This window comes from Chelonia mydas, chromosome 9 (genome assembly GCF_015237465.2).
Source record: "Chelonia mydas isolate rCheMyd1 chromosome 9, rCheMyd1.pri.v2, whole genome shotgun sequence".
NCBI classification, from domain to species: domain Eukaryota; kingdom Metazoa; phylum Chordata; order Testudines; family Cheloniidae; genus Chelonia; species Chelonia mydas.
The window spans coordinates 14,103,830-14,128,593 of record NC_057855.1 but is presented as its reverse complement, the minus strand read 5'-3'; the positions used below and the strand labels follow the sequence as shown (position 1 = coordinate 14,128,593).

At 38.0% G+C, this 24,764-nt stretch overlaps 1 protein-coding gene across 22 annotated transcripts in view; it reads left to right on the top strand.

Annotated features, from left to right (window-relative positions):
* NLGN1 (neuroligin 1) overlaps positions 1–24,204 on the top strand; it is a 563,945-nt gene extending 539,741 nt beyond the window's left edge. For 14 of the 22 annotated variants that reach the window (XM_043521789.1, XM_043521788.1, XM_043521794.1 and 11 more), the window contains 3 exons: positions 13,984–14,196; positions 18,929–19,718; positions 20,624–24,204. In XM_043521789.1, the coding sequence (XP_043377724.1) occupies positions 13,984–14,196; positions 18,929–19,718; positions 20,624–21,446 (1,826 nt within the window). In that variant the 3' untranslated portion in view covers positions 21,447–24,204. The remainder of the gene's footprint in view (positions 1–13,983; positions 14,197–18,928; positions 19,719–20,623) is intronic. The other 8 variants (XM_043521791.1, XM_043521797.1, XM_043521790.1 and 5 more) reach the window with 1 other exon arrangement.
* Positions 24,205–24,764: the final 560 nt, after the last annotated feature.

The following is a 24,764-nucleotide window of genomic DNA, read 5'->3' as shown; positions in this document are numbered from 1 at the left end:
TAGGGATGAGGAGAGCAGGAAAATTACCTGCTATATCCTACATTTGACACTCCTGTTCATACATGCCAGAATGATATTAGCCTTTTTCACAACTGCATCGCATTGTTGACTCATCTTCAATTTGTGATCCACCGCATCTTTTTCAGCAGTACGACCACCCCTCATTTTGTAGTTGTGCATTTAATTTTTCTTTCCTAAGTGTAGTACTTTGCACTTCTCTTTATTGTATTTCATCTTACTGATTTCAGAGCAATTCTCCAATTTGTCAAGGTCCTTGTGAATTCTCATCCTGTCCGCTAAAGTGCTTGCAACCCCTCCCATCTTAGTATCATCTGCAAATTTTATAAGTATTGTGACAGGGTCAGGCCAGATGGCTACAGGAGAGTGATAGAAGGCAGATATATTAGCCCCAGGTTAAGTAGATCCCTTTTCCCTGGGTAAGTTAACAGGGAAGATTCCAGAACAATCAGGAACTTTCTGGAAACAAATTAAGGCAGACAGGCTGATTAGAACACCTGCAGCCAATCAAGAAGTTGCTAGAATCAATAGAGGCAGGCTAATCAGGGCACCTGGGTTTAAAAAGGAACTCACTTCAGTGTGTGCAAGGAGCTGGGAGCAAGAGGTGCAAGAAGCTGAGAGTGAGAAGGTGTACTACTGGAAGACTGAGAAGAACAAGCATTATCAGACATCAGGAGGAAGGTCCTGTGGTGAGAATAAAGAAGGTGTTGGGAGGAGGCCATGGGGAAGTGGCCCAGAGAGTTGTAGCTGTCATGCAACTGTTACAGCAGCCACTGTAGACAGCTGCAATCCACAGGGCCCTGGGCTGGAACCCAGAGTAGAGGGTGGGCCTGGGTTCCCCCCATCCCTCCATCCCTACTTGGTACTGGAGGAGTTGAACTGGACTGTGGGTTCCACCAGAGGGGAAGGTCTCTGGCCTGTTCCCTGATCCACTAGGTGGCTCAGCAGAGACTGTGGGGATTGTTCTTCTTCCTTTCCCCATGCTGGCCAGTGATGAGTGAAACTGAGTGAATGGCAGATTTGAGCCACGAAAGTGGCCAAACTGAGGGCTGCCGTGAACCTCTGAGGTGAGAAAATCCGCCAATAAGTGCAGGACCCACCAAGGCAGAGGAGGAACTTTGTCACACTATACTCTCCATTCCATTATCCAAGTCATTAATTAAAATGTGGAATAGTACCAGACCCAGGGCTGACCCCTGTGGGGCCTACTAGATATGTCCTCCTGAAGGCACAAGATACCAGAGTTTCACTGGAATACTTCTAGATCAAAGGCCAGGAGGTGTGGGGAGCAGGGAGGAGAGAGGTTACTCTTTGCCATAAGATTTCTCAGTAAATTGAAAAAAACATTCTTGTCTTCCTGTGACAGCTTTTTGTTATAGTTGGCAATTTTATGTAAATTCAGTGTTTGTTTTGTGCTAAGAATTTGCTTCCCGAGACCTCCCTTTCTTATTCTTTTTGGTGACAGTAGAATGGTTACAATTTAGCTTCTGCTGCTGATGGGTGTTTTTTAGCTTTAAGATGTCTCATTTAGTCTGGTTGTGAACAACGGAAGAATGTGAAAAACTTAGTCCTCCTACTCAAAGATCAGGCAATTATGTTTTTTTCCATATGTGTTATTTCAAATATAATTGTAGGGTAGGTTTTATATGTAGTGTTGGTTTCTAAAATACCTAAAGAATCCATGAAGCATTGACTTACAAAAAATATACATATTTTTTGTTTTATACCTTTTGAATTTCCTCCCTGTAATGCTTTATCTGCCTCTTTGTTCTTCTGGTGGAAAGAGGAAGGGGCAGGCTAGGCATATCATCTGATGCTTTTCTGAACCAATGATGCTCTCTGATCAGTCAGCACTGAGCAAACGGAGTTTACAAAACAGAGCAACTTTGAAATAATATCCTGACACTGAAGGCAAAATCTGCCATTCAGCTGTACAGCACAACACTAAACACTTCCGTACGTCACTTTCATTTTATGTGTCACAGGAGCATAAAACTTTTATGTGGACAGATCTGTCCAGAAAAAAAGACCAGTTTCAGTACTTCACATTAGCTCAAGTATATACATAGGTTTCTTTTTGAAAGTCTGCATCCATCATGTACTTCAGCCTCTGGTCATCACATGGACGGACAGTTGTCTTAAGCATCAATTATGCTCTGCTATTCATAAAATATAATTTATTTTATGAATTGTCACCACAACTACAGTTGCTACAATGATTATGAACATCACTTGCAACTGCAGCACACATGACCTTTTGCTGTCCACAGAGGTCAGAAACATATGGAGTTCCTCTTCTGGTGTAAATTGGTGTGACTTCATTACTCCACTAAAGGTACTTTGGTGCACACCAGCTGAGACTCTCACCCATCCACTAAACAGCCAAGTGATGATATCAAAACATTGCATGTGCCTTTTTTAAAATTGAGGATTGGCAATGCCCTTGACACTAATAGGAAGAGTGAAATACACAAGGGAAGATGGCTGCAAATCAACAAATCTACCCTAGGACTCATCTGGGCAGTGGAAGTATCAGAAACAGCATAAAAATAAATGATTTTTCCTGATGTTAATGGAAATTATCTCATTGTTTTAGAAAACATTTATTAGGGCTCTAGTCTCCACTCAGTAGAGTGTATGGTTTTATACATTAGCATAATGGGAAGTTAGTTACCTACATGCACTTAGGTGACACCAGGGTCTCATCAGCAGGGTATACTTTAAACTTTATTACAGCATTCTTTAACTAAAAAATAATAATGGCAAAAATGCATCCCTTTGTCAGCAATTGAATGAAATTAATAAACGTTTGAAACCTTTAAGCAACTAGAAAATGAGCTCAAGGTTCTTTGCGGTCACTGGTTAATGAAGCTCTATTAGGTGCCGTTTGAATGAAGTCAAAAAATTGACACATGGTGGGTGTAAAAAAAGCATTTCTTATGATTTAAAATGTCAGTGTGGCTATTGTGACCATGTTTTTGAATAGGATCAGGATGCTGGGTTCAGTCAGAGAGGGGGCCCCAAAACTGAGACTCCTACTACTTTGCTCTGCAAGTATTCCAGAGACCTTCTTTCAGTCAATCGGTAATTTTTTTCACGGACGACATCTAATCTATGAGCATAAATTACTTGCACTCTTATTATTCCTTAATTGAAGTGCACCAATGTGAAATTACCATAGATGTTGCTGGAATGATTCTAGCCTCAATTAACTTGGGTAGAACTGAAGCCTTCCCCTTCCTCTAAACTGGGGACTAATGTTTGACATCTTGTATTTATTTAAATGGTTGCTACAAAATTAGAAAGAAGATCTGTGTGTGATCAGGTGTTTTATAATTATGTTCTTGAGCAAAATGCAAGGTTTGTACATACTACTTGTATTTTAATGTATAACCTTTGCATGCTACTGTTTTGCTCAACAGATGTGCAGACAGCGGTAGCTTAATCTCTTGGGATTTTGTTTGTGAAGAATACTTTAATAGCAGTCATTTTTTTCTAAAGTGGCATTTACAGCCTGTTATTTTTATTTCAAAAAGATGCATTCAGGATCATCCCCTTTCAAATTTTGCTATACAGCTTCCAGACTTTAATTCACAAAATGTGAATAAAATGTGGATTGCAATGGGGGGAAATCATTTGGAATAGCTATTACATCTTACATTAGCCAATGGTAAATACAGAAGCTGCAGACAGTAAAGCGTCCATGACAGTAAAGCATCCATGGTAGACCAGGATGTTTGGTAGGAAAAAGCAGGCATGTGATGTGGCACAGTAACTTCTTAATTACTTGATATTTTTGGCTACCAATGATCACAACTAAAGTACTGAAAACTGAAGACCAAAGAGTTAGAGATGATGCCTCAAATATTGGTAAACTGTCAGGGTCCTTGTCACCATTCCTGGTGCACAGTTAATATAATGATGGATACAGTATAACAATCTAGGTAAGTAGGTAAGTCCATAGATTAGATAGATCCCTGACCAGGGGGCTATATCCCTTTGTTTGAATAAGAATAGATGTAGTAGCTCTATCCTCATGAACACAAATGCCAATCGTGCTAACCTGCTTTCTTTGTGGTGGATCTGTGTGATAAGGGCTGGTATCTGTTTCACCTAGCCTCCATTTTCCTTTAAAATTCAGGGCTGAAATTGAATTGATGTTTTATCTACCCACCTACTTTATGAAAATTGGTGCCCGTTCTTAAAAGAAAGCTAAAATAACTATAAATTGATCTGTTGCCAACTGGCAATATTTTTGATAAAAGACAAATTTGCTGTTGAGTTGTTTTAAAGTGACAGAGTGCTCTCTTGTAGTCTCTCTTTCTCTCTCATTTTGCTAAGTCTTGATACCATAGCACATTAGCTAGTGTGGGTTCCAGACTACAGGAAGGTCATAAGGTCGGTCAACTATGCAGTCCCTCTAGGGAGCGAGGTAAATTGTTGCCATAGCAGTAAAAGAATTGCTATGCGTTCTGTAGGGATGTTAAGCCAAAAAAAATACAAGTGTGTTTACTCAAGTGTGTTTCAACAAGTATGTCTCAGAATGAATGACTGATCTCAAAGAATAAGATATAGTGTGATGGGTTGGATCACAGAAACCCACTTGGGACTGCCACCTGATGTGCTGAGACTACCTCTGAGCCCGTTCTCCCTGGCAGCTTGGGACTTCAGTACCCAGTCTTGTTGAGCCAGACATGCTAGCCTGCTACAAACACAGACCCAGGTCTCAACTACGTCCCCCACAAGCTGCAGACTTAACTGAAAACAGCTTAAGAAGTGCTCCTGTCTCTAGCACCCAGACATCCAGTTCCCAATGGGATCCAAACCCCAAATAAATCTGTTTTATTCTGTATAAAGCTTATACAGGGTAAACTCATAAATTGTTCACCCTCTATAACACTGATAGAGAGATGTGCACAGCTGTTTGCTCCCCCAGGTATTACTTACTTGCTCTGGGTTAATTAATAAGTAAATAGTGATTTTATTAAATCTAAAAAGTAGGATTTAAGTGGTTCCAAGTAATAACAGACAGAACAAAGTAAATTACCAAGCAAAATTAAACAAAAACACGCAAGTCTAAGCCTAATACAGTAGGAAACGAAATGCAGGCAAATCTCACCCTCAGAGATGTTCTAATAAGCTTCTTTCACAGACTAGACTCCCTCCTAGTCTAAGTCCAGCAATCACTCTCCTCCCCCCTCTTCCCCCCCGTAGTTACTGTCCTTTGTTCCAGTTTCTTTCAGGCATCTCTTTGGTGTGGAGAGGTTATCTTCTGAGCCAGCTGAAGACAAAATGGAGGGGTTTCCAGGGCCTTTTATATTCTTTCTCTTGTGGGCAGAAACCCTTTTGTTCTCCTGTGCAAAATCACAGCAACAAGATGGAGTCTATAGCCACCTGGGCAAGTCACATGTCTATGAATGATTCCGCTTTTTGCCGGCCGACTCCATTGTTTACATGTTAGTTTGAATGTTCCCAGGAAAGCTCAGATGTGGATTGGCGTGTCCCAAAACCCAGTTAAATGTTTCTTGATTGGGCACTTACTGAAAATAGTCCTTTCTCAAGAAGCTGACCAAATGCTTCACTGAGGCTACCTAGAATCAAACAAATGCATAGCCAATATTCATAGCTTCAGATATAACGATATATGCATACAAATAGGATGAATATATTCAGTAGATCATAGCCTTTGCAAAGATATGTTACATGGCATATCTAGCATAAAACATATTCCAGTTATGTCATATTTACACTCATAATCATATTTCTAAAAAGCATTATGGGGTGCAATGTCACATATAGTATAATTAAACCAGACATAATTTTTAAAAAGAGATGCTTGCGTCTTTATTTTTAACTTGATTATTTAACTCATGGTAATACAGTATGAGTATGTCAACGTTTTCAAAAAGCAAACTCTGAGGTTCACATTAACACCTGAATTTCTGAACTCAATTGGATGATTGCACATTCCAATGGCTGTTTAGGATCTAACTACATTTGTGCGTGCTATTACAGTAATTGCACACACGTTTTTGCAGGCAGATTCCTGACCTCCCTTTCTTCAAATCTGACTCATCAGGTTATATACTAACATTGGATCCTCATCACAGAGCCTCCCAATGTCGAGTTACTATTGTATCAAAGAACCTGAAAGTGGCTTGTTCTTCACATTTTTAAAGCATTGTTATAAGAATGACCACCAAAAGTGTCAATCTACATTTCACCATCTCATCGATCCATATGCATTTTCAAAAGCCTCCGGAAGTGATTAATACTAACCAAAATCCATATTAACAGCCAGATCAGCCACTACAAATCCAAGATTATTTCATGTTTTAACATGGGGGAAAACTGTTCTGCGGCCCTGCAGAGATCAGCAGAAGTTTTCAATTTAAAGACATTACTAAGCAAATCTAAACTGGACCAATGTACATTCTAAACAGTTGCATGTCTAATTAACTGTCCCATGACACAATAAACTAAAGTTAACATTTTCAATTTACGGTCAGTAGGAGCTGGGGATGAATCAGGCTGCCTGAATATAAATTTAAGTGCCTCTGTTTGGCCTAAAATCCCATCCTCCACAGCATCTTCTAACCATGAGAGCTCTGTCAACCTACCATTTTTCATTTGGGAAAATTTTTTCTGCGAAAGCTGAAATTTCATAAAAATTGAAGTTCTTGGCAAGTGCAAAAGTTTGGGTTATTTTCTGGTCTCTTCTCAAAACTGATTTAAATTCCCAATGTTTTAAAGGGGTCTTTCCGTATGGATCAGATTATAGAATAAGAACCTCGTTTCGTCACAGATTCTTAAGGAAAAGGAAACAGCTGGATGGGAAGGGAGACTTTTTCAGCAGATCTCGGCTCTTTTATTATAAAGATTCTTGACCTTATAGAGTTGAGAAGGCTTTTGACTCCATGTCTATCCAGTGTTTATTGATATTCTCCATTACACCAAGCTATCATGGCCCATAGTTGTTCTACCCAATAATATCCAGTAAGGTCTGAAGGTTCCAGTCCTTCATGTATAATTCGGTCAATATGTAATATGCCATGTGTCCATTTTTGCCACTGAAAATTGATTCTCATGTTGCTCAGTAGGCAAGGGGTAAGCATTTGATTCAATGTTCTGTGTACTGCCTAACACCATATCTTGGTATTTGAGATTGATAGGATTGGAATAGTGGGGCAACCATGATATAATTATGAGAGAAAAAGAGGTAAAGCCTTCTTCAAGGAAACTGTTTTCTCCCACTAAATAGGCAAGTGACAAAATATGGCATCCTGAAAGTATTTCAGGTGGGAGTTTCAAATGTCCTAAGAACATTGGCTTAACTCTGCTCCAATTGAAAGTAAAACTCCCCATTAACTTTATGGGAGGAGAGTTAGGCCAGCATTACAAATCTCACCCATTATGTTTGTGAGTTGGTGGTTTATTTTTAGGGGTTTGGTTGGGACTGTGTTTAGGTTGGGGATGGTCTGTGTTCCAAAGGATTGGTATATGATTGATTTTTTTGTATTATACACATTACCCTGCTATTAGGATTTGCTTTGGGCCATGTTGTCTCATAGGAACTATTGGTTTTATTTTTATTAAGGTTTTCAGAGGTGTTGGGTTATGAGAGCATTGTTATTGTTTTATTTACTGTGGAGCACTCTTCCATTGACATAGCTGCATCTACACTGTGGGTTTTGTTGGCATAGCTGTTTCAGTCAGGAGTAGGGTCTTATTCATAACCCTTACCAAGGTAGCTGCCAATATAACTTTTCAGTGTAGACCAAGCCTAAGATCCAAAGTAGAGGAAGTTTCTTTCCTTGTTTTAAAGGACTCCAGTGGCTTGGGCTTTTTTTGTGTCACCTGTGACACTAAAAGAAAATGAGGAATAAAACCCAAAGGAGGTGGAATTTCTTTTTGTTGTTTCAAAGACCGCCACAGCTGTAGCATTTTTGTGACCCCTGGCCTATCCCACCAACACTACTCAAAAGGAGTTGGCACCCAATAGCGCACCTTAGAGATCCTCATAATTTGTAAAAACATAGATGAGAATTAATTCAATGCCATGCTTTTCTCCATGAGTACTTTCAGAATGCTAGGCTGAGCCAAAAGGGTACCATTTTCTTTTAAGTGCCTATATTTAGCATGTGGACCTTTCGCAATTAGCTGATTACATTCTACAAATAGTTGTTTTGGCAGCAGGAATGGGGATTTCCTGAGGCCAACTACTTGTGCAGTAGTGCTGAATATTGGACTTGTTAAGAAATCCTGCCTCCCAGCTGCAGCACGTTAGGGTCCAGTAAGTTAATGAGTTAGTGCAGTTGCTTTGCATTGCTCATAATATGGCTTATTGTTCGTAAGCTTAACTTTTCAATACTGTTCTTCCAAAAGCAAAACTGAAATGATGTAGATAAAATAGCTGAACTGTTTCCTAGTATTTACAGGTTGAGTAAGGCTGTGTGTGAATATTGGGATATCTTTTTGGAGTCCAAAACGTTTTTCAAGTCAGCCATGTTCACACCCCTTTCTATTCACCTTTCCATGAACTTTTATAGGGATAGATTTTATTACAATAACTCTTAGGTAATGGCTGTTCTTTGTGCCAGATCTTCTAATCACCTACAAACAAGGGCATAGCCTATTTGTCTGAAAGATGCTTGCCCCCAGTTTATAACATTTCAGTCATGAAATTGCAGAGCATAAACAATACCATATGACTTAATTGACCAGTGACACACAATGAATATTTAAAATACATATACAAGGTGAATGTTTACGTACAATTCAGAGATTGAAATATGTTCACATACATGGTTTGCTGAACAGCTACATAGAATCCATATCTGTTCATTGATATTTTGCAAACAGCAATAAACATGTATCCTGCAGTTTGCCCAGGTACAATGGTGACCCAGGTCTCCGTACTGATTTATTAATCTCATTTTCTACTTACAAATTCAAAATAAAATTAGTATCTCTAGAGCTGCTTATGTGATCCTTCAAGATGCAGGTTGCTATGTAAGTGTAAGTACCGTCAGTGTCCATTCCATCGTTGACAGAATGTATCTGCTTATTAATACTAAAACATATAATGATTTAGTCTGTTTTTTGAACATCTCACAGAACTAAAATAAAATCCTTCAGTTCTTAAATCATTCACCTACTTGTAATCTGTATGTGTTTGGCATGAATCTACAGAAATAGGAAGACTCTCCACTTGTATTACAATCACACTGTCTTTTGCGTATAAAATGCATCTGATGCAAGAAATAAGTTGGAGCAACATTTTCAGAAGCCTTGTTTATAAGATCTGGAACCTGATATGTGTTGCAGACACCTGATTGTGGAGGAAGACTTTTTAAATTCATTTTATGTTTTATGGCCTCTTTCTACTTTTTCAGTATTGTGATTCCTAGTTTGCTAGTTGCATTATCCCTTCTCCATTAGTAAAATATTCTATTAATATTAAAGATATGCTGCCTGTGTAGCTGCAAGCCCCATTCCAGAGCCTGGCAGCTGCAACACAATGCCATCCAAGATCGCCTGGTCAGAGCCATCCTGCCACCCATAGGGAAGGTTGCCGTGAACTCCACCATCCCCGGAACCAACAGCCAACTGCGATTGGACAGCGTCATCACCAACAAGGACCAGAAGAAGATCATCATGGTGAATGTCACAGTGCCCTTCGAGAATAGGACCCTGGCTTTCCGCAATGCCCAAGCTCAAAAGGAGGAGAAATACTCCCCTCTTGCCAAAACCTTGAGAGCTAAGGGTTACCAGGTTCAGACACACGCGCTGATTGTCAGAGCCTTGGGCGCATGGGACCCCAGTTACGAGTGAGTGTTGAGAGAATGCGGAATCGGTCAATACTATGCTCGGCTGATGCAGCAACTCATGGCGTCTGACGTCATCAGATGGTGGAGGGACATCTACATGGAACACATCACCAGACATCGGCAATAGCAGGAGGGAATAGCTGGACTGCCAATGAGAAGCGCAGTCAGGAAAGTAACCAAAGTAACTTTCCTCATGGATTGTATTTTCTAAATGGACAATTTACCCGAAATGCTCAGTTACTGAGGGACAATCTTTACTCATTGATATATTTTGCTTCCCACAACCAACTCTCTGTACAACTTTTCATGAGTGATGTACCCGAGTACTTAGACTCTAATATCTAAACTGTATTGTTAAATTTATTCACCTAAATTTGGGTTATTGCTGATTATGTACTATATGTATCATATGACTTTTTAAAACAAACTTTGTATTTATGGATAATCTAAGCACTATGCCCAGATGTACAAACACTCTTTTCTCAACCTATGTATTATATAATTTTTTTAACATTAGCTTTAATAAAAAAATTTAATCTGAGACTAGGAATCCGGTGTAACTAAATTGAACAAAATATGCCAATTAGATGTTGTATATAAGGTCTTAACAGTGGAGAACTGCTGGCCTAGCACTTTATACCTCTAGCCTGTTCCCTCCCTGGGCAATAAAGCTCAGCACTGACCTAAAACAAACAAATGCACCTCTAAATGTAGCATAGCTCAGATCTCTCTGCAGCAAGGCCTATTAGCTTTCCATGTAGTTACAGTTGGGGAAGTTCTGTTAGAATGAATGTGAGAGCATTTGACTGAACACTAAATTAGTGCTATTCCTCTGAAGTCAAAATAGAAGACTAGAGCAATAAACAATAGTCATGTGTATTATAAATATTTGTTTATTACTGCAGAATTTTAGTAATACTAACTAGTAACAGTGATTAGGCATAATCTGACAAAACAGAACATATCAGGTACAGTGGACCAAAGTCTGCCCTCACTCACCAGTCGTTAAGTCATTGGAGTGACTCCGGACTTACTGTGGTGTAACTGTGCGCAGAAATTAGTCTAGTACTTCTTTTCCTATTATATTATACATAACTTGCTGTTGTCATCCCACATTATGAAAAAGGCAGGACAAATAGGACATCTCCATTTGACCACCACGAGCTGTCTGAAAATTTCACCCAGCCCAATAAGAATTAAATGGGTAATGAAATCTAGTCTGAACAGCGTTACTTGTTTTAAATGAAAGTTTGGCTTGTTTTGCATACTAATAATAATAGTAATAAAAAATAGTGGACTGCTGTCCTCTAGAAAGGTGTTATATATATATATATATAATTTAATCTGATTGTGCTTCTACTTTTACTATTGGTCTAGCAGGTGAAGATCTACATCTGCAAGCTCAGATTCATATCTGTCTCTCTTAAACAAAGTTTGTTGATAGTATCAAAATGAAACTTTTAAAGAACAGACTAAGGGATGGTCCAAGTTCTGTAGCCACCCCCAGCCAGCACTGGGGAGCAGAAGAGCTAAAAGCATGAAGCTCGCCAGCTTGAGTCAAGAAGCACATTCTGTAGCTGGGGCTGTAACACATTCACATCTTCTGTGGATAGAGTGCCATGGGGACTACTGACCAGTGTGTTATTCACATGCAGATCGCAAGAACTGCAGTTACTGACTTTCTTCGTGAGAAGAAGGGGATTTGATATTGGGAAGGCGAGTGAGAGAGGAATAGAAGTAAAAGAATGAAAAAAAAGGGGTAAGGGCCTGTTGAAAAGGAAAGGGAGCAGTAGCTGAATGTCCAAAAGGGTATGGGGGAACTAGAAGGTGGAATGGAGCCTCCTTTTCTTGTCATCTCTTCCCCCAACCCATGCTGGGCAAATGTTATTTGGCTGCAGATGAATATCAGTATTTTGGTCAAAATTTATCTAAGTTCTTGTTCAGTAGAAGCCACATGATTGTACAACTCTGAATCAAATATCTTGTCACAACCTTCAGGATTAAGAGTTCACACTCGGGTGCCTAAAATATGGCACATTGTAAAAAAAAAAAAAAAAAAAAGTGACCTGTTTTTCGGAGAGCGTGGACATCCCAGCTCAAAATTACTTCATTCAGAGTTGAATGTGCTCAGCCTCTCTGTACATCAGAACACTTGTATTTAGGTGCCTAACTCTGGACCTGTTCCAATGCCGGTGAAGTCAGTAGGAGTCTTTTAATTGACTTCAGCGGGTGTGGAATCAAGTCCTTTATCACAAAGCTTTAAATCATGGCTTTAAATCATGGCCAAAGCATGGCCTCATTGCTATGCATTAAGAGAAGAAATATTCTAAAACCTTTCTTCTCTTGCATTGTATCCATTTCTCACTGGAAAGGTGCATCAGTTACAGTAAAGCCTGATCCTCCTCTGTTGGCTCTTACTACACGTTGTGTTCTGTATTTCTACAGTCATTCTCCTGTTGACTTCTAGAGTCAATGGTCATCTCTCTCTATCTATGTAACAGAGTCCATAAACTCAGCTTCTCCCTGTTTATGCCCTGGTATTTTGGGTAACAAAAGGGATATTTTTAAAAGGACATAGTAGCTAGCTGTTATAAATAAGGAATCTTTTTTCTTCCTTCCCCATCAATATGATACACAGTTATTATTCTGAATTTAAGTCTTAAGACTGCATGTATTGCTGTTGATGTGACAGTGTGAGTGATGAGGTTTGTAAGAGAATTGTTGTATGCTTTCTTCTGGAAAACTACTGTAAACTTTTTTGTTTAGCATGGTGATCTCTGCATCAAAGGAGAGTTAAATTAGTGTAACTTTAAGTAGAACAGAGGACCCACTAATATGTAGTTCATGTGGAGATAATTGCTTTAATGGTGGTAATTCTCTACAGGGCCCTCATTGAAAGGCTGTTACGTTGTCCATTTTGTGTGCGTGAAATCAGTTTCATACACAAATGGAGGCTTTTGGTTTTCCTTAAAATGCTGATATTATTTAAACCTTTGCTCAAAAGACTTTATAAGCTGTGCATGAGACCAACGGGACCCATGGGGTCCAAGATAAAAACGAATAGGAGCTTTTCTCGGATGTGTTTATTGTTCAGCTTTTAGAGTCCGCTGCCTAATGGTAACAATCACAAGTCTTTAATAAACAAAAAACCGAAGTTCCTGTGCTGACTACAGGAAAAGCATTCATTTCTCCACCTGATACAATTCCCAAATGACTATGAGGAAACAAGTTATGTGCTCCCTGGTTTACATCTAAGCTCCTATCTATTTAATGCTAGGGGGTTACTAGAGAAGCTCAAATTGCCTTGTGTTTCCTTTAATGCAGACTCAGTTAACCCAGGTTAATGGACGTGGGTTGGAGCTCAGGGAGTAGGAGAGTCACTCAGGTTGTACAGCTCAGTCTGTCCTCTGACATAAATTGAATCTTTTTGGGAGTAAAGCGAATGGGAGAGAAAAGAGGAAAAAAGGAGACAATGTGGTAATACAGGGAGTACCTACACCACAATCAATGGATTGCAAAATTGAGCAGTCACCCCTCTGGCATGCACCAAACCCACATCTGCATATGCAGATTGGGTCCCAGCTGACTCCTATGCTTACATAAATTGCTGCAAAACAGGCATGCACCAAGTTTTTCAGACATAATCCTTTTAACACATGCGGTCAGAAGCTAAACATTTGACCTTACAAATGTTGTGGTGTTCTATTCAAATTTGTGTTATTATTTTTTGTTAGTTGCATTCCAGTAGTGCCCACAATGAGAAAGGAACTGCTCACATACAAAAAACATTGTCCCTTCCCCAAAGATTTTACTCTCAATGTATTACTATTAAAAGCCATAGGTCCTTACTGACTTATTTCCAGTCTCATTCTGCAATGAGCATATTATCCTGTATTGTACCTATACAATTCTCACATTCATTTATCATTGTTAATATTACAATGAACAGCAAAGGATTTACTGTAGCGAGGATGAGTCATTTGTAAATTATTGCCAAGTGGATATAAAAAATGATGTATTTACAGAGTACTTAGCTCCATTTATATTTGAAACATTACTGAGAAGATAACAGAGCAACAAGCGTAATCTGAGGAGCGTATGCTAAACCTTTTCTCTTGTTCCTTTACATTTGCAGGTTTCTTGAGTACTGGGGATCAAGCAGCAAAAGGAAACTATGGCCTCCTTGATCTAATCCAGGCTTTGCGATGGACTAGTGAAAATATTGGGTTCTTTGGTGGTGACCCATTAAGAATAACTGTTTTTGGATCCGGTGCAGGTGGTTCATGCGTCAATCTGTTGACTTTATCCCATTATTCTGAAGGTAACCGTTGGAGCAATTCAACCAAAGGTATTATGCAGGTTGCAAATATTGACAATTTTGGTGTCTGCATGCCACCACCATTAGTACTATGTGATGCTCTGTATTTCTCTCTCTGTTTCTATGGCCTGCTGAGTTCAACTCAATAATAATCTGGCTTTTTAAAGGCTGTAATAGCTGCCTTCCTCCTCAACTCTTCTGTGCACGTTTAAATTTGGGGTGACTTTCTTTCTGTTTCTTTGTGGAGCTTCGTAGAAACACTTTTGCAACAGACTTCTGAACAGCACATGCACAGTACATCATTTTTGTCTCTTTTCTTTCCTACCTAAGGGTGTCCTCTTTGGAAAACCAGTCAGTGATGCTCACAGTAGATGAGGTCGACTATATTCAATCAGTCATCAAAGGCATGTTTAGTTTCTCATGAGGAGCAGGATTTAAAGAAAAATAAAACGACATGGTTCCTATTTTCAAGCTAGTGGCTGAGATGCTTCACAGTATTATCTAGTGGGAAGGGGAAAGTGCCTCGTTCAGAAATCTTTTGTCTGAAACTGCATGAATTTCACTTGCTGTCTTCTGAGAAAAGAATGTTTGCATGCGTGAGCCAAAATTGTCAAAGCATCAAGGTCACAAATTAATTTTTTTTGCCTATATCTGTTTTTTCTATTCCATAACTAACACCTCTTCTCTGATTAAGTTAAGGCAAACAGCAGGAAATTTAAAATGTTGTTTGAGTCCAAAAAACTTTTTTTCCTTCCATTTTGGCTCCAGAGTTCCACACGCTTTTTTTCTCATTTGCACAGCCACTGCTTATTGATCACATTGTTTCTCTGACTCCATCCTGTCATTATCCGTTTCACATATATTGTTTAGACTTAGCGTGCAGATGACAGAAAACCCTTGTTGATGGAGTCTGGAGAGACACATAAGGCCTCATTTTCCTCCGATTTACATTGGTGAACTCCCTGGAGGGCCTGATTGTACACTCGTACTGGAGTAACTCCACTGACATCAGTAGAATTTACTTCTCATCGAGCACCTAATCCAAAGCCTATTGAAGTCAATGGAAAGGTTCCCACTAAGTCTCAGTGGGCTTTTGGATCTGGCCTTACAGTGATGTAAATGGGAGAAGAATCAGGCCAATTCTCTTTTATGTAAACAATACTATTGTGGAAAATAGATTCCTAGGACAGTGGGTTTAATTTAAAAAATTATTTTAAAAATGATTTAAAATAATTATTATTTTTATTTATTATTATTTTTAGAAAATAATTTTAACCATTTCCAGCCAAAGACCACTTTCACTTTAATACTTGAAATACCTTGAAGCAGAAATGTAGAATCCACGTATAAATTTGACACTCACAATTATATAGGTCTTTGCATGTTAACCTGTAACATGTTTTGTAAAATGGCATTTTAAGCCAGTAGTTTACCAGTCAGACCTTAGCCTAAGCATAGTGCCCATAACCATGTGTAATCTCTGGGTCATATCATGCCATCAGTTTTTCAGCAGGACTCACAGTGTGGGTCATCTGTGGCATAGTGGATTGAGGATGGGGCTAAGAGTCAGGAAACCTGGTTTCCATTCTCTGCCAATGACTGACCGTTTGGCCTTTGGTTTAATTACAAGTAACCGATGTAATGCTGAACACTATATGCTTTTATCTGCAATGACCCATCAGTCATGATGTGCATCTTGTCAGCTAACTCTACACAGTCATGTTGTAATGCTATAACATTTTGTCAAAAGCGCAAGCCCATTTACTGTCTGCTGAGTTCCTACTTGACTGCTCTCATCTCCCACTGAACAGAGCATTCTTCAGGGGTCGGGAGACACTCAGCACTTTGCAAGATGGAGATCTTAAATAATTTGTTTTGGCTACCCCATATGCAAAATGGGAACCATAGTGCTTATCCATCTCGGTAAAGTACTTTGAAATCTGTGGATGAATAAATGCAAATGATTATTTACCTCAGCGAGACCTTGACATACAAACGATAGCAAAGTGTGGCCCATTATGCCTTAATGTCATTTTAATATCAGCCTACAGCCCCTTGAGCCACGAGTGTGAATATTTCCTGATAGAAATCTAATTCACTTCCTTTACTGTACATTGTTGTTGGCAGAAATCAGTTACAGTCTGAAAATTACTTTTCTCTCTGTCATCCATTCTTCACTAACATGGTTCAACAGAAGTATTTCTTTAAAGTAACTGAATTGAGCTTTATGACTAGAGGACTTGACGACTTTTAACATAATCTGGCCTTTTATGTGCAATTTAGCAAGCTATAATGTTTATCTCAGCACTTTCTTACCATGTAACTGACTCTTTCTCTAATTGGTATAGAAAATAATTCTAAACAATTAAAAAAAAGAGATTTACACAGCATGCACATAAAGTGAAGCTACGTTACATTAAGAATTACATCCTAGTGAAAATTCCAATTTGGTACTCTGCTGCATGTATTCTACTGGCCAGATCCTCAGCTGGTATAAATCACTGTAGATCCATTGACTTCAAGCTGATTTACATCAACTGAATATCTGGCCCTATAAATATTATTTTTTCTCTGGATCTAATTCTGAGGTTCTGCTTTGTTTTTACTCAGCTCTTACTCAGACAAAACTCAGTTATGACTCATCTCATGAATCTAGAGATGCACTTGAGCCATATATTTCAGTCCACATCCAGATTCTACTAAAATGAAAGTTTTGCCTGAGTAAGGGCAGAGTAGAGACTGAGTAAGGACCTCAGGGTTTGGTCCTGTTATAATCTTCAAGGATCGTAAAACTCCCCAAAGACCTTTTTTTAAAATGTTTTCATGCAAGCAATTAATTCTAACTAGCATTTGAGAATGGTCCTGATCCTGCAGTGTGATTCAGGTAGGCCCTAACTCAGGCTCTATGCAGTGCCTGAGTCCACCCGCACATCACATTGCGAGATGAAGGCCATAATTTGTATTTGTAAAGAGCCAGATTCTGAGATGAGCCAAGCAGCTGCAACTCCTGTTCACTGGAGCTACTGGCTGATCAGCAGGGTGTGCCCCAAAGACATTTTGTTTGTGTAAGTCAATGATAGCGGGTCAGATGTTGCTTTCAAAAGTTGCCTTCAGTTATCTTACTGCAAATCCTTAGTATCTCTACTGATGTCACTAGAATTACTCCAGATTTGTACTGGTGTAAATAAAAGCAAATGTTGGCCAAATATGCTTTGTTAGTGTAATGTGTAGATGTCAAGGGGCATTTTGCATAAATTATAGTTAGCTATGAAATATAGGTCAGATTACAAAATATTTTCCAATAGACTTCACAAAGAGACTGCATAATTGCAAATTGTTTGGTGTCCTTCCGTTGTAGAACTTATGTGGTGATGCAGAACATTTTTTAAAAGGTTAAAACTATTTAGCAAGAAGGGTAAAATATATTGCCTAATATGGACTAAATTATGATTTTCTAGGAGTGTGGAGTAGAAGATCCTTTCCCACTTCATTGCACAGGGGCCAAACTCAAAATTCCTGTTGGAAGTAGAGCTCCCCGAAGGGAATGGGGAAGGGGTGAAGTGATGCCATGGCCCAACACAGAGGGGAGCACAAAATATATGGGATCAGCCACTCTAGTGTTACCCCTTCAGGACAGAATTCCTCATAAGACCCTTTCATACATGCCTAGTACATGAGCCATGGCTTAGCACTGGGATGAAATCCTGTCCTACTGAAATCATTGGCAAAATTCCTGTTGACTTTGGTGGGGTAAGGATTTCACCCATGATGTGGACAAAGATACCTAAAGGTTAAAAAAAAAAGCAATTCAAACAGGGCTTCATATATTTATGAGCAGAGCTTTTGGTCCAGATTCTACTCTCAGTAACACCAGAGTAATCCAGAGTAATTGCACTGATGTCAGTGGAGTTACTTCAGGTGTACACATGTATAAGTGACAGCAGAATCTGCCCCATCCACCCCATCTCTCATAAATGAAAACTTGAGTAAATGTTTAAATTCTAAGTCACAAAGCAATATTTTAGGATATTCAGTATAAAACATCATTTTCCTTTTTTATTTAAATGTGATCACCATAAACCTTAATTAAAAACAGGACCTTTTACAAGGAAGGATCTTGCCTCTTAGATAAATGGGTTAGGAATGCTGCCCAGCACTATGTATGGCTTCAGAATATAAAATTTGTTATAATACCCAATTGAGAAGACCTGTACATCACAAGCCAAGTTCAATCCTAAACAGAATCTATAAAAACAGTCTATTAGGTCCTATTCAGACTTCAATTTAAAACATGGTCATACACATGCAAGCTGCTGATAACTTGAACAGTATCTAAGAAATCAGTCAATTGCAGGGTATGATTCACTTTTCCTCCAACCTGATAAAATAATTTTAATATTATGGGTTTTTCAAAGCAAACAGTGTTATCTTGAACAAGAAATGGCATCAGACAATTTCTCCCACTCTTTCGGCTTCCTGAGTTACTCAGGTACAGGTCCTCAGTTGCTATAAATTGGCATTTGCATGAGTTTTACTTATCTATTGGTCTAGGATTTATATACATATGTGCATTTTTTTGTACACGTTAGATGTGGATACAGCAACAAGCAGATTTTACCTTCTGTATTGCATTTATTTATTAGTAATTTTTTTAAAAATGGTAAAAGATTTCCTATTGTCCCACAAACCTAATCTAAACATTAAACAGCTACATGCTTATAAAGGTCACCTCAGTACTTTTAAAATATTTTTTCCCCCACAGGACTTTTTCAAAGAGCAATAGCTCAAAGTGGAACAGCTCTCTCCAGCTGGGCAGTTAGTTTCCAACCTGCAAAATATGCCAGGATGTTGGCTACAAAAGTTGGTTGCAACATGTCAGACACTGTAGAATTGGTAGAGTGTCTACAAAAGAAGCCTTATAGAGAACTTGTGGACCAGGACATTCAACCAGCACGATACCACATAGCCTTTGGACCAGTAATTGATGGTGATGTGATACCAGATGATCCTCAGATATTGATGGAACAAGGAGAATTCCTCAACTATGACATCATGTTGGGAGTTAACCAAGGGGAAGGTTTAAAATTTGTTGAAAATATAGTTGATAGCGAAGATGGCATATCAGCTAGTGATTTTGACTTTGCTGTTTCCAATTTTGTTGATAATTTATATGGATACCCTGAAGGCAAAGATATATTGAGAGAAACTATTAAATTTATGTATACTGACTGGGCAGACCGACACAATCCGGAGACAAGAAGGAAAACTCTGCTAGCTTTGTTTACTGATCACCAGTGGGTTGCACCAGCAGTGGCTACAGCAGATCTTCATTCGAATTTTGGATCGCCTACATACTTCTATGCCTTCTACCATCATTGCCAAACAGATCAGGTACCTGCTTGGGCAGATGCAGCCCATGGGGATGAGGTTCCTTATGTACTGGGAATCCCTATGATTGGTCCTACTGAATTATTTCCCTGTAATTTCTCCAAAAACGATGTTATGCTAAGCGCAGTGGTGATGACATACTGGACTAACTTTGCAAAAACTGGGTGAGTACTAGATAGAGAGTAATCTCATCTATAAATTGAGGATTTGATCCAGCAATCCTTTCCTATGGATTTCTGTAGGAAATACTTGGGCCAGGAAGGCGTATTTACGTGAATAAGGGTTGCAGAATTAGGTTGAGAGTTATATGTTTTTAATATCTTTCAGTTCAATTAAAAATTGAACATTCTGTTGACACATGGGGAAACTGTCCATGTGACTATTCTATACATAACAGCGTGATAAATTCTTTGTACATAAAAAAAGAAGGGCTGCAGAAAGCAGCTTCTCTGATATTTGACTGTACTCCAGTAGTGGTGGTATTTTGATTGCATAGAATGTGAAATGCCACCAACATCACAGCACATGGAAGGTTGGTCTTAAAATTATGTCCACTTATTCAAATGAATAGGCACTTATGAATGTGAGATACATGGACTAGCACTTGAGAGGTACCGAGGACTGACCTTGTACCACTTCTCCGCACTCAGTTGGGCTTTCAGTGAATGTGTGCTAGTCTAAGTTAACACACTGCCCTTTCCCCTCTGAAGACCTGAGGTGTGATTTAAGTTACAAATAAAACTAAGGTTTGTGACCCCTTATCCTAGTCTGTAGTAGGCATTAATCCACATCACTAGTACCAAAGTGTAATACTGTTGACAATTTTTCCTCGAGAGAAAAGGACTAGGATGCTGATTGGGGTTGGGGTACAAAGGGCATTGGGGAAGATTGCAATGTCCACTTGCATTGTGTTGGCTCTAACTGCTATTAGGCCTGCAATTCCATCAAAACTACATTCACTGCCCTTCCCCTCCTTCCCCCAAATAAATGTTAAAATGCAGGATCAAATCTTAATTTTATAATTGCTTTTGAAATGCAGGCTTTACATCTCAGCTTTTTTTTATTCTAGTGACCCAAATCAACCAGTCCCACAAGATACAAAATTCATTCATACTAAACCCAATCGTTTTGAGGAAGTAGCATGGACCAGATACTCTCAGAAAGACCAACTGTATCTTCACATTGGATTAAAACCACGAGTGAAGGAACATTACAGGGCCAATAAAGTGAACCTGTGGCTGGAACTGGTACCTCATCTGCACAATCTTAACGACATTTCACAGTATACCTCGACCACAACTAAAGTGCCATCAACAGATATTACTTTCAGACCAACAAGGAAAAATTCTGTACCTGTTACTTCAGCTTTTCCTACAGCCAAACAAGATGATCCCAAACAACAACCAAGTCCATTTTCAGTGGATCAAAGGGACTATTCCACAGAGTTGAGCGTTACTATTGCAGTTGGAGCATCTTTGCTATTCCTAAACATTTTGGCCTTTGCAGCATTGTACTACAAAAAGGACAAGAGGAGACATGATGTTCATAGGAGATGTAGCCCACAGCGTACTACTACCAATGATCTTGCCCATGCACAAGAAGAGGAGATAATGTCCCTCCAAATGAAGCACACTGACTTGGATCATGAATGTGAATCCATCCATCCACATGAGGTGGTTCTTCGGACCGCCTGTCCCCCAGACTACACACTAGCTATGAGAAGGTCTCCTGATGATATTCCCTTAATGACACCCAACACCATTACAATGATTCCCAACACTATACCAGGGATTCAGCCCCTACACACATTCAATACCTTTACTGGAGGACAGAATAATACTCTGCCCCATCCCCACCCCCACCCCCATTCACATTCAACAACCAGGGTATAGCCAGACAAGATGAAACAAACTTTATTTTTTTTGATGGATTACAGTAGGTGACATTACTGAATATTACTTGGCTTTCATCCTACAAGACTCTTACTATTTAAATATGGAGGAATATTATGTGAATATACATATCAAGAACTTTTGGAGTTTTGAAAAAAAATGAATTGTACATATATACAAATGAACTTAAAAAAAACAACTTTGCAATTGCTTGAAGCAATTGTCCTGAATGATACTTTTTCATTCACATTCAACTATTAATTTTTGAAGATTTAAGTTACATAATGGAATTAGGCATGTGCAACACAAACAGAAAAGAACTCTGACTGAAATTTTAAAAAAAATCTATAAATATGCACAAGGGACACACTAATGGAATGTCAGATAATTTTCACCAATTTTTATTTGGAACTGTTTTATTGTGTAGTCCATATTTACATATTTGGATAAGTACACAAAGCACCAATGCTGTTAAGGCCTTAGTAGGGGGCTCATGCTGAAATCTGCCAGTCAAACAAAGAAGTTTTAAAGCCTGGCAGGTACAACATTATCACATAAGTGCTGTCAGTATAAAAGTTGTGGGAATAAAGGAAACTGGATATTTTTAGCACGATGTGCATGATAATTTATATGCTTGGTGGCTGTGCTGCTGATTAAGCCGTAATTAAAATTCTTCTCATCCCATTGGAGTTTTTAATAGAAGCTTCCTCCATCAATTGGCACAACCTAAAGAAGATTTTTTTAAAGGGGCAAAAGTAATTACAGTAAAATAATTCACAGTAGCTTCAGTAATAGAAGGAATTACAGTAGTTCTTAAAGGTATTTGATGGTATTCTCGGTATATAGGGGTGAACACTCACTGAGTGAATCCCAGAGGGAAAAATATCTTTCTCTGTTTTTAATGTTCTCTTTCGTTTCCACCTAAATAATTTATAGAACTATAACCTTAATGGAACCTCTTTGATGAAGGATTTATAATTTGCTGTGGTTTAGTTACAATATATTTAGTTCATATTGGTAAGATAAAGTGTGTCCAAAGATTTCATTGCAAGGATATTTTTGCAGTATAAAGATGCCCCAACATTATCACTCTGATTACAGCTCTGTTATTGTTTTAACTCATGGTGCATGTGACAAAGTTTACTGCTAATATTTTAATGTAAAGTTATTTCCCTTTTTGCTATACATTATCATTACCATTCAAGTGAATTCACTGGATGAGATCTCTATAGAGTGCAAATGTAGATAGAGAAGATCCATAACGATGGAGAGAGCCAACAAATGGAAATTTTTAAACCTGAATCTTACATTTGTTTGTGTGATTTTAAATGAATGGTCTAAAATCACAAGAAACTCTTCATTCCCCTGTTGTTTTCCAGAAACGGCATATCACGGTCCTTTCAAAATGTTTGTATATGTAATCAGATGTACATTTATATAAAAAAATGAGATGGACTTAAGAGCACATCCCTGATAAATACTTTCTCTTACCTGTACTATATTTCTATTAGACTAAAGTTATGTGATTTTTTTTTACATTTTTTCAAATTACTAGCAATTTTGATAGTTTGTAAGATAATGCAAAGAACTCTCTCTGACAAACTAACTGCAGTAACAGAAACATTTCTTTTCAGTTACTCTTTTTCAAGAATGAAAGCTTATTACACACACAAAAAAATTGTATACTACTTGATGAAAAATTACTTTGTACTTCTTGGCCATATTACTGGTCACTGAGTGAAATAAAGATAATCTGGATAACAAATATTATTCCAATGCTAAGAGATCTGATCTTTGCTCATTAAAGAGCTAAAATGTTTATTGCTGTTTTGTCATTTTTTAATGAAGTAATGGTAACTGTCTCAAATAAAGAGTCATTTCTTAGACTAGTCTGGTTTTTGAAGACATGGATATGCCTTCTACAGATAATACAACTGCATATTTATAGGCCAATCCTACCTAAAACAGTTCCTTATAAAAATCATGACACTGTGAATGTATAATGTCGCAGTGTTACATTAATTACCACTACCCACTAACTTGCCATAATTTTCAGCCAGAAGTAAGATTTAAAAATACATACATCAAATTTAGAAAAGGCAAGGAACAGATAAATATGCAGTATTCCATGAAATGAAACTCACCTGGTTCACACTGTGAGGGTGATTAAACTTTCATAAAATGATGTTACTAGAAAGTTACCCTTCAAAGTGTGTTTAAGAACATCAAATAGACTTCAAAAGTGACACTGAAAACAAAACAACAAAAACCACTGCAGTTTCAGTCATTTTCTTTAGCTAAACTAATAAAAAATATACACTAACAATTAATATAATATAGATTATCATCCCCAGTTTTAAAAGGAGCATTTTTGGTAGAAGCATAAAGATTGAAGTCTTCAAAATCCAGGATGGTCTATGTGCAATTTCTGCCTGATGTGGTTGTGCTTTTAGACTGTGACCTGCCAATGTAAACCAATAAAAAGAATTGTCTGCCATCTGATAATTATTGTTTAATAGGAAGATTGTATTTTGCTATGTTAATGAAACAAAACAAAACAAACAAAACCATGAATGGCCATAAAACAAGATATACACAAAATATGATTTCATGTGCTTTTCTTAACTTTATCAAACTCAACATAATTTTCTACTATAATTTAATGGTGGCCATATCTATATCTATATATCTCTATATACAGTATCTGGTAATTGTTTACTTTTACTAGTTCAGAAATAAATGATTGAGGTAAACCAAGCATGACAGTATACTTTTTCTTTTCTGTCAGCCAATAATACCACAAATGTGAAAGATCAAGGCAGCAATGCAAATTTTATAACATTTTCCAGTTCAAAAATTCACATGATGCAGATACTGTGAATACAATTTTAGTTGCTACTTTATAATTACAGTTCAGCAGCTAGTTTTCTGAATGTAAGAGGATGTCCCACTTTTTATAACATGAACGAAGGCCACAAAGTGTTTTTAAAGCTGAAACATACTCACAAATGTAAGAAACATTTTGGAGTATTTTTGATGGTTATGCATTATGGAATTTAATTTTGTCGTTTTTAAAAGATATATTTGGTTGGGGTTTTTTTTCAAAATAGACAATGATTAACCAAATGGAGTGTGATATTTTATTTTTTGTATTGTTCATTGGAGCAGATTTCCAATGCAATTAGGATATTAGTCAGTATTTGGAAGTACAGCAAAAATATGAAAAGCCTGTATTTACTGCTTTCCCATTTTTGTAAATATGTTTGCAGACATTTAAAGAAAAAAAATTTGATTACTTTGAGGAAAAAACTATGGAAT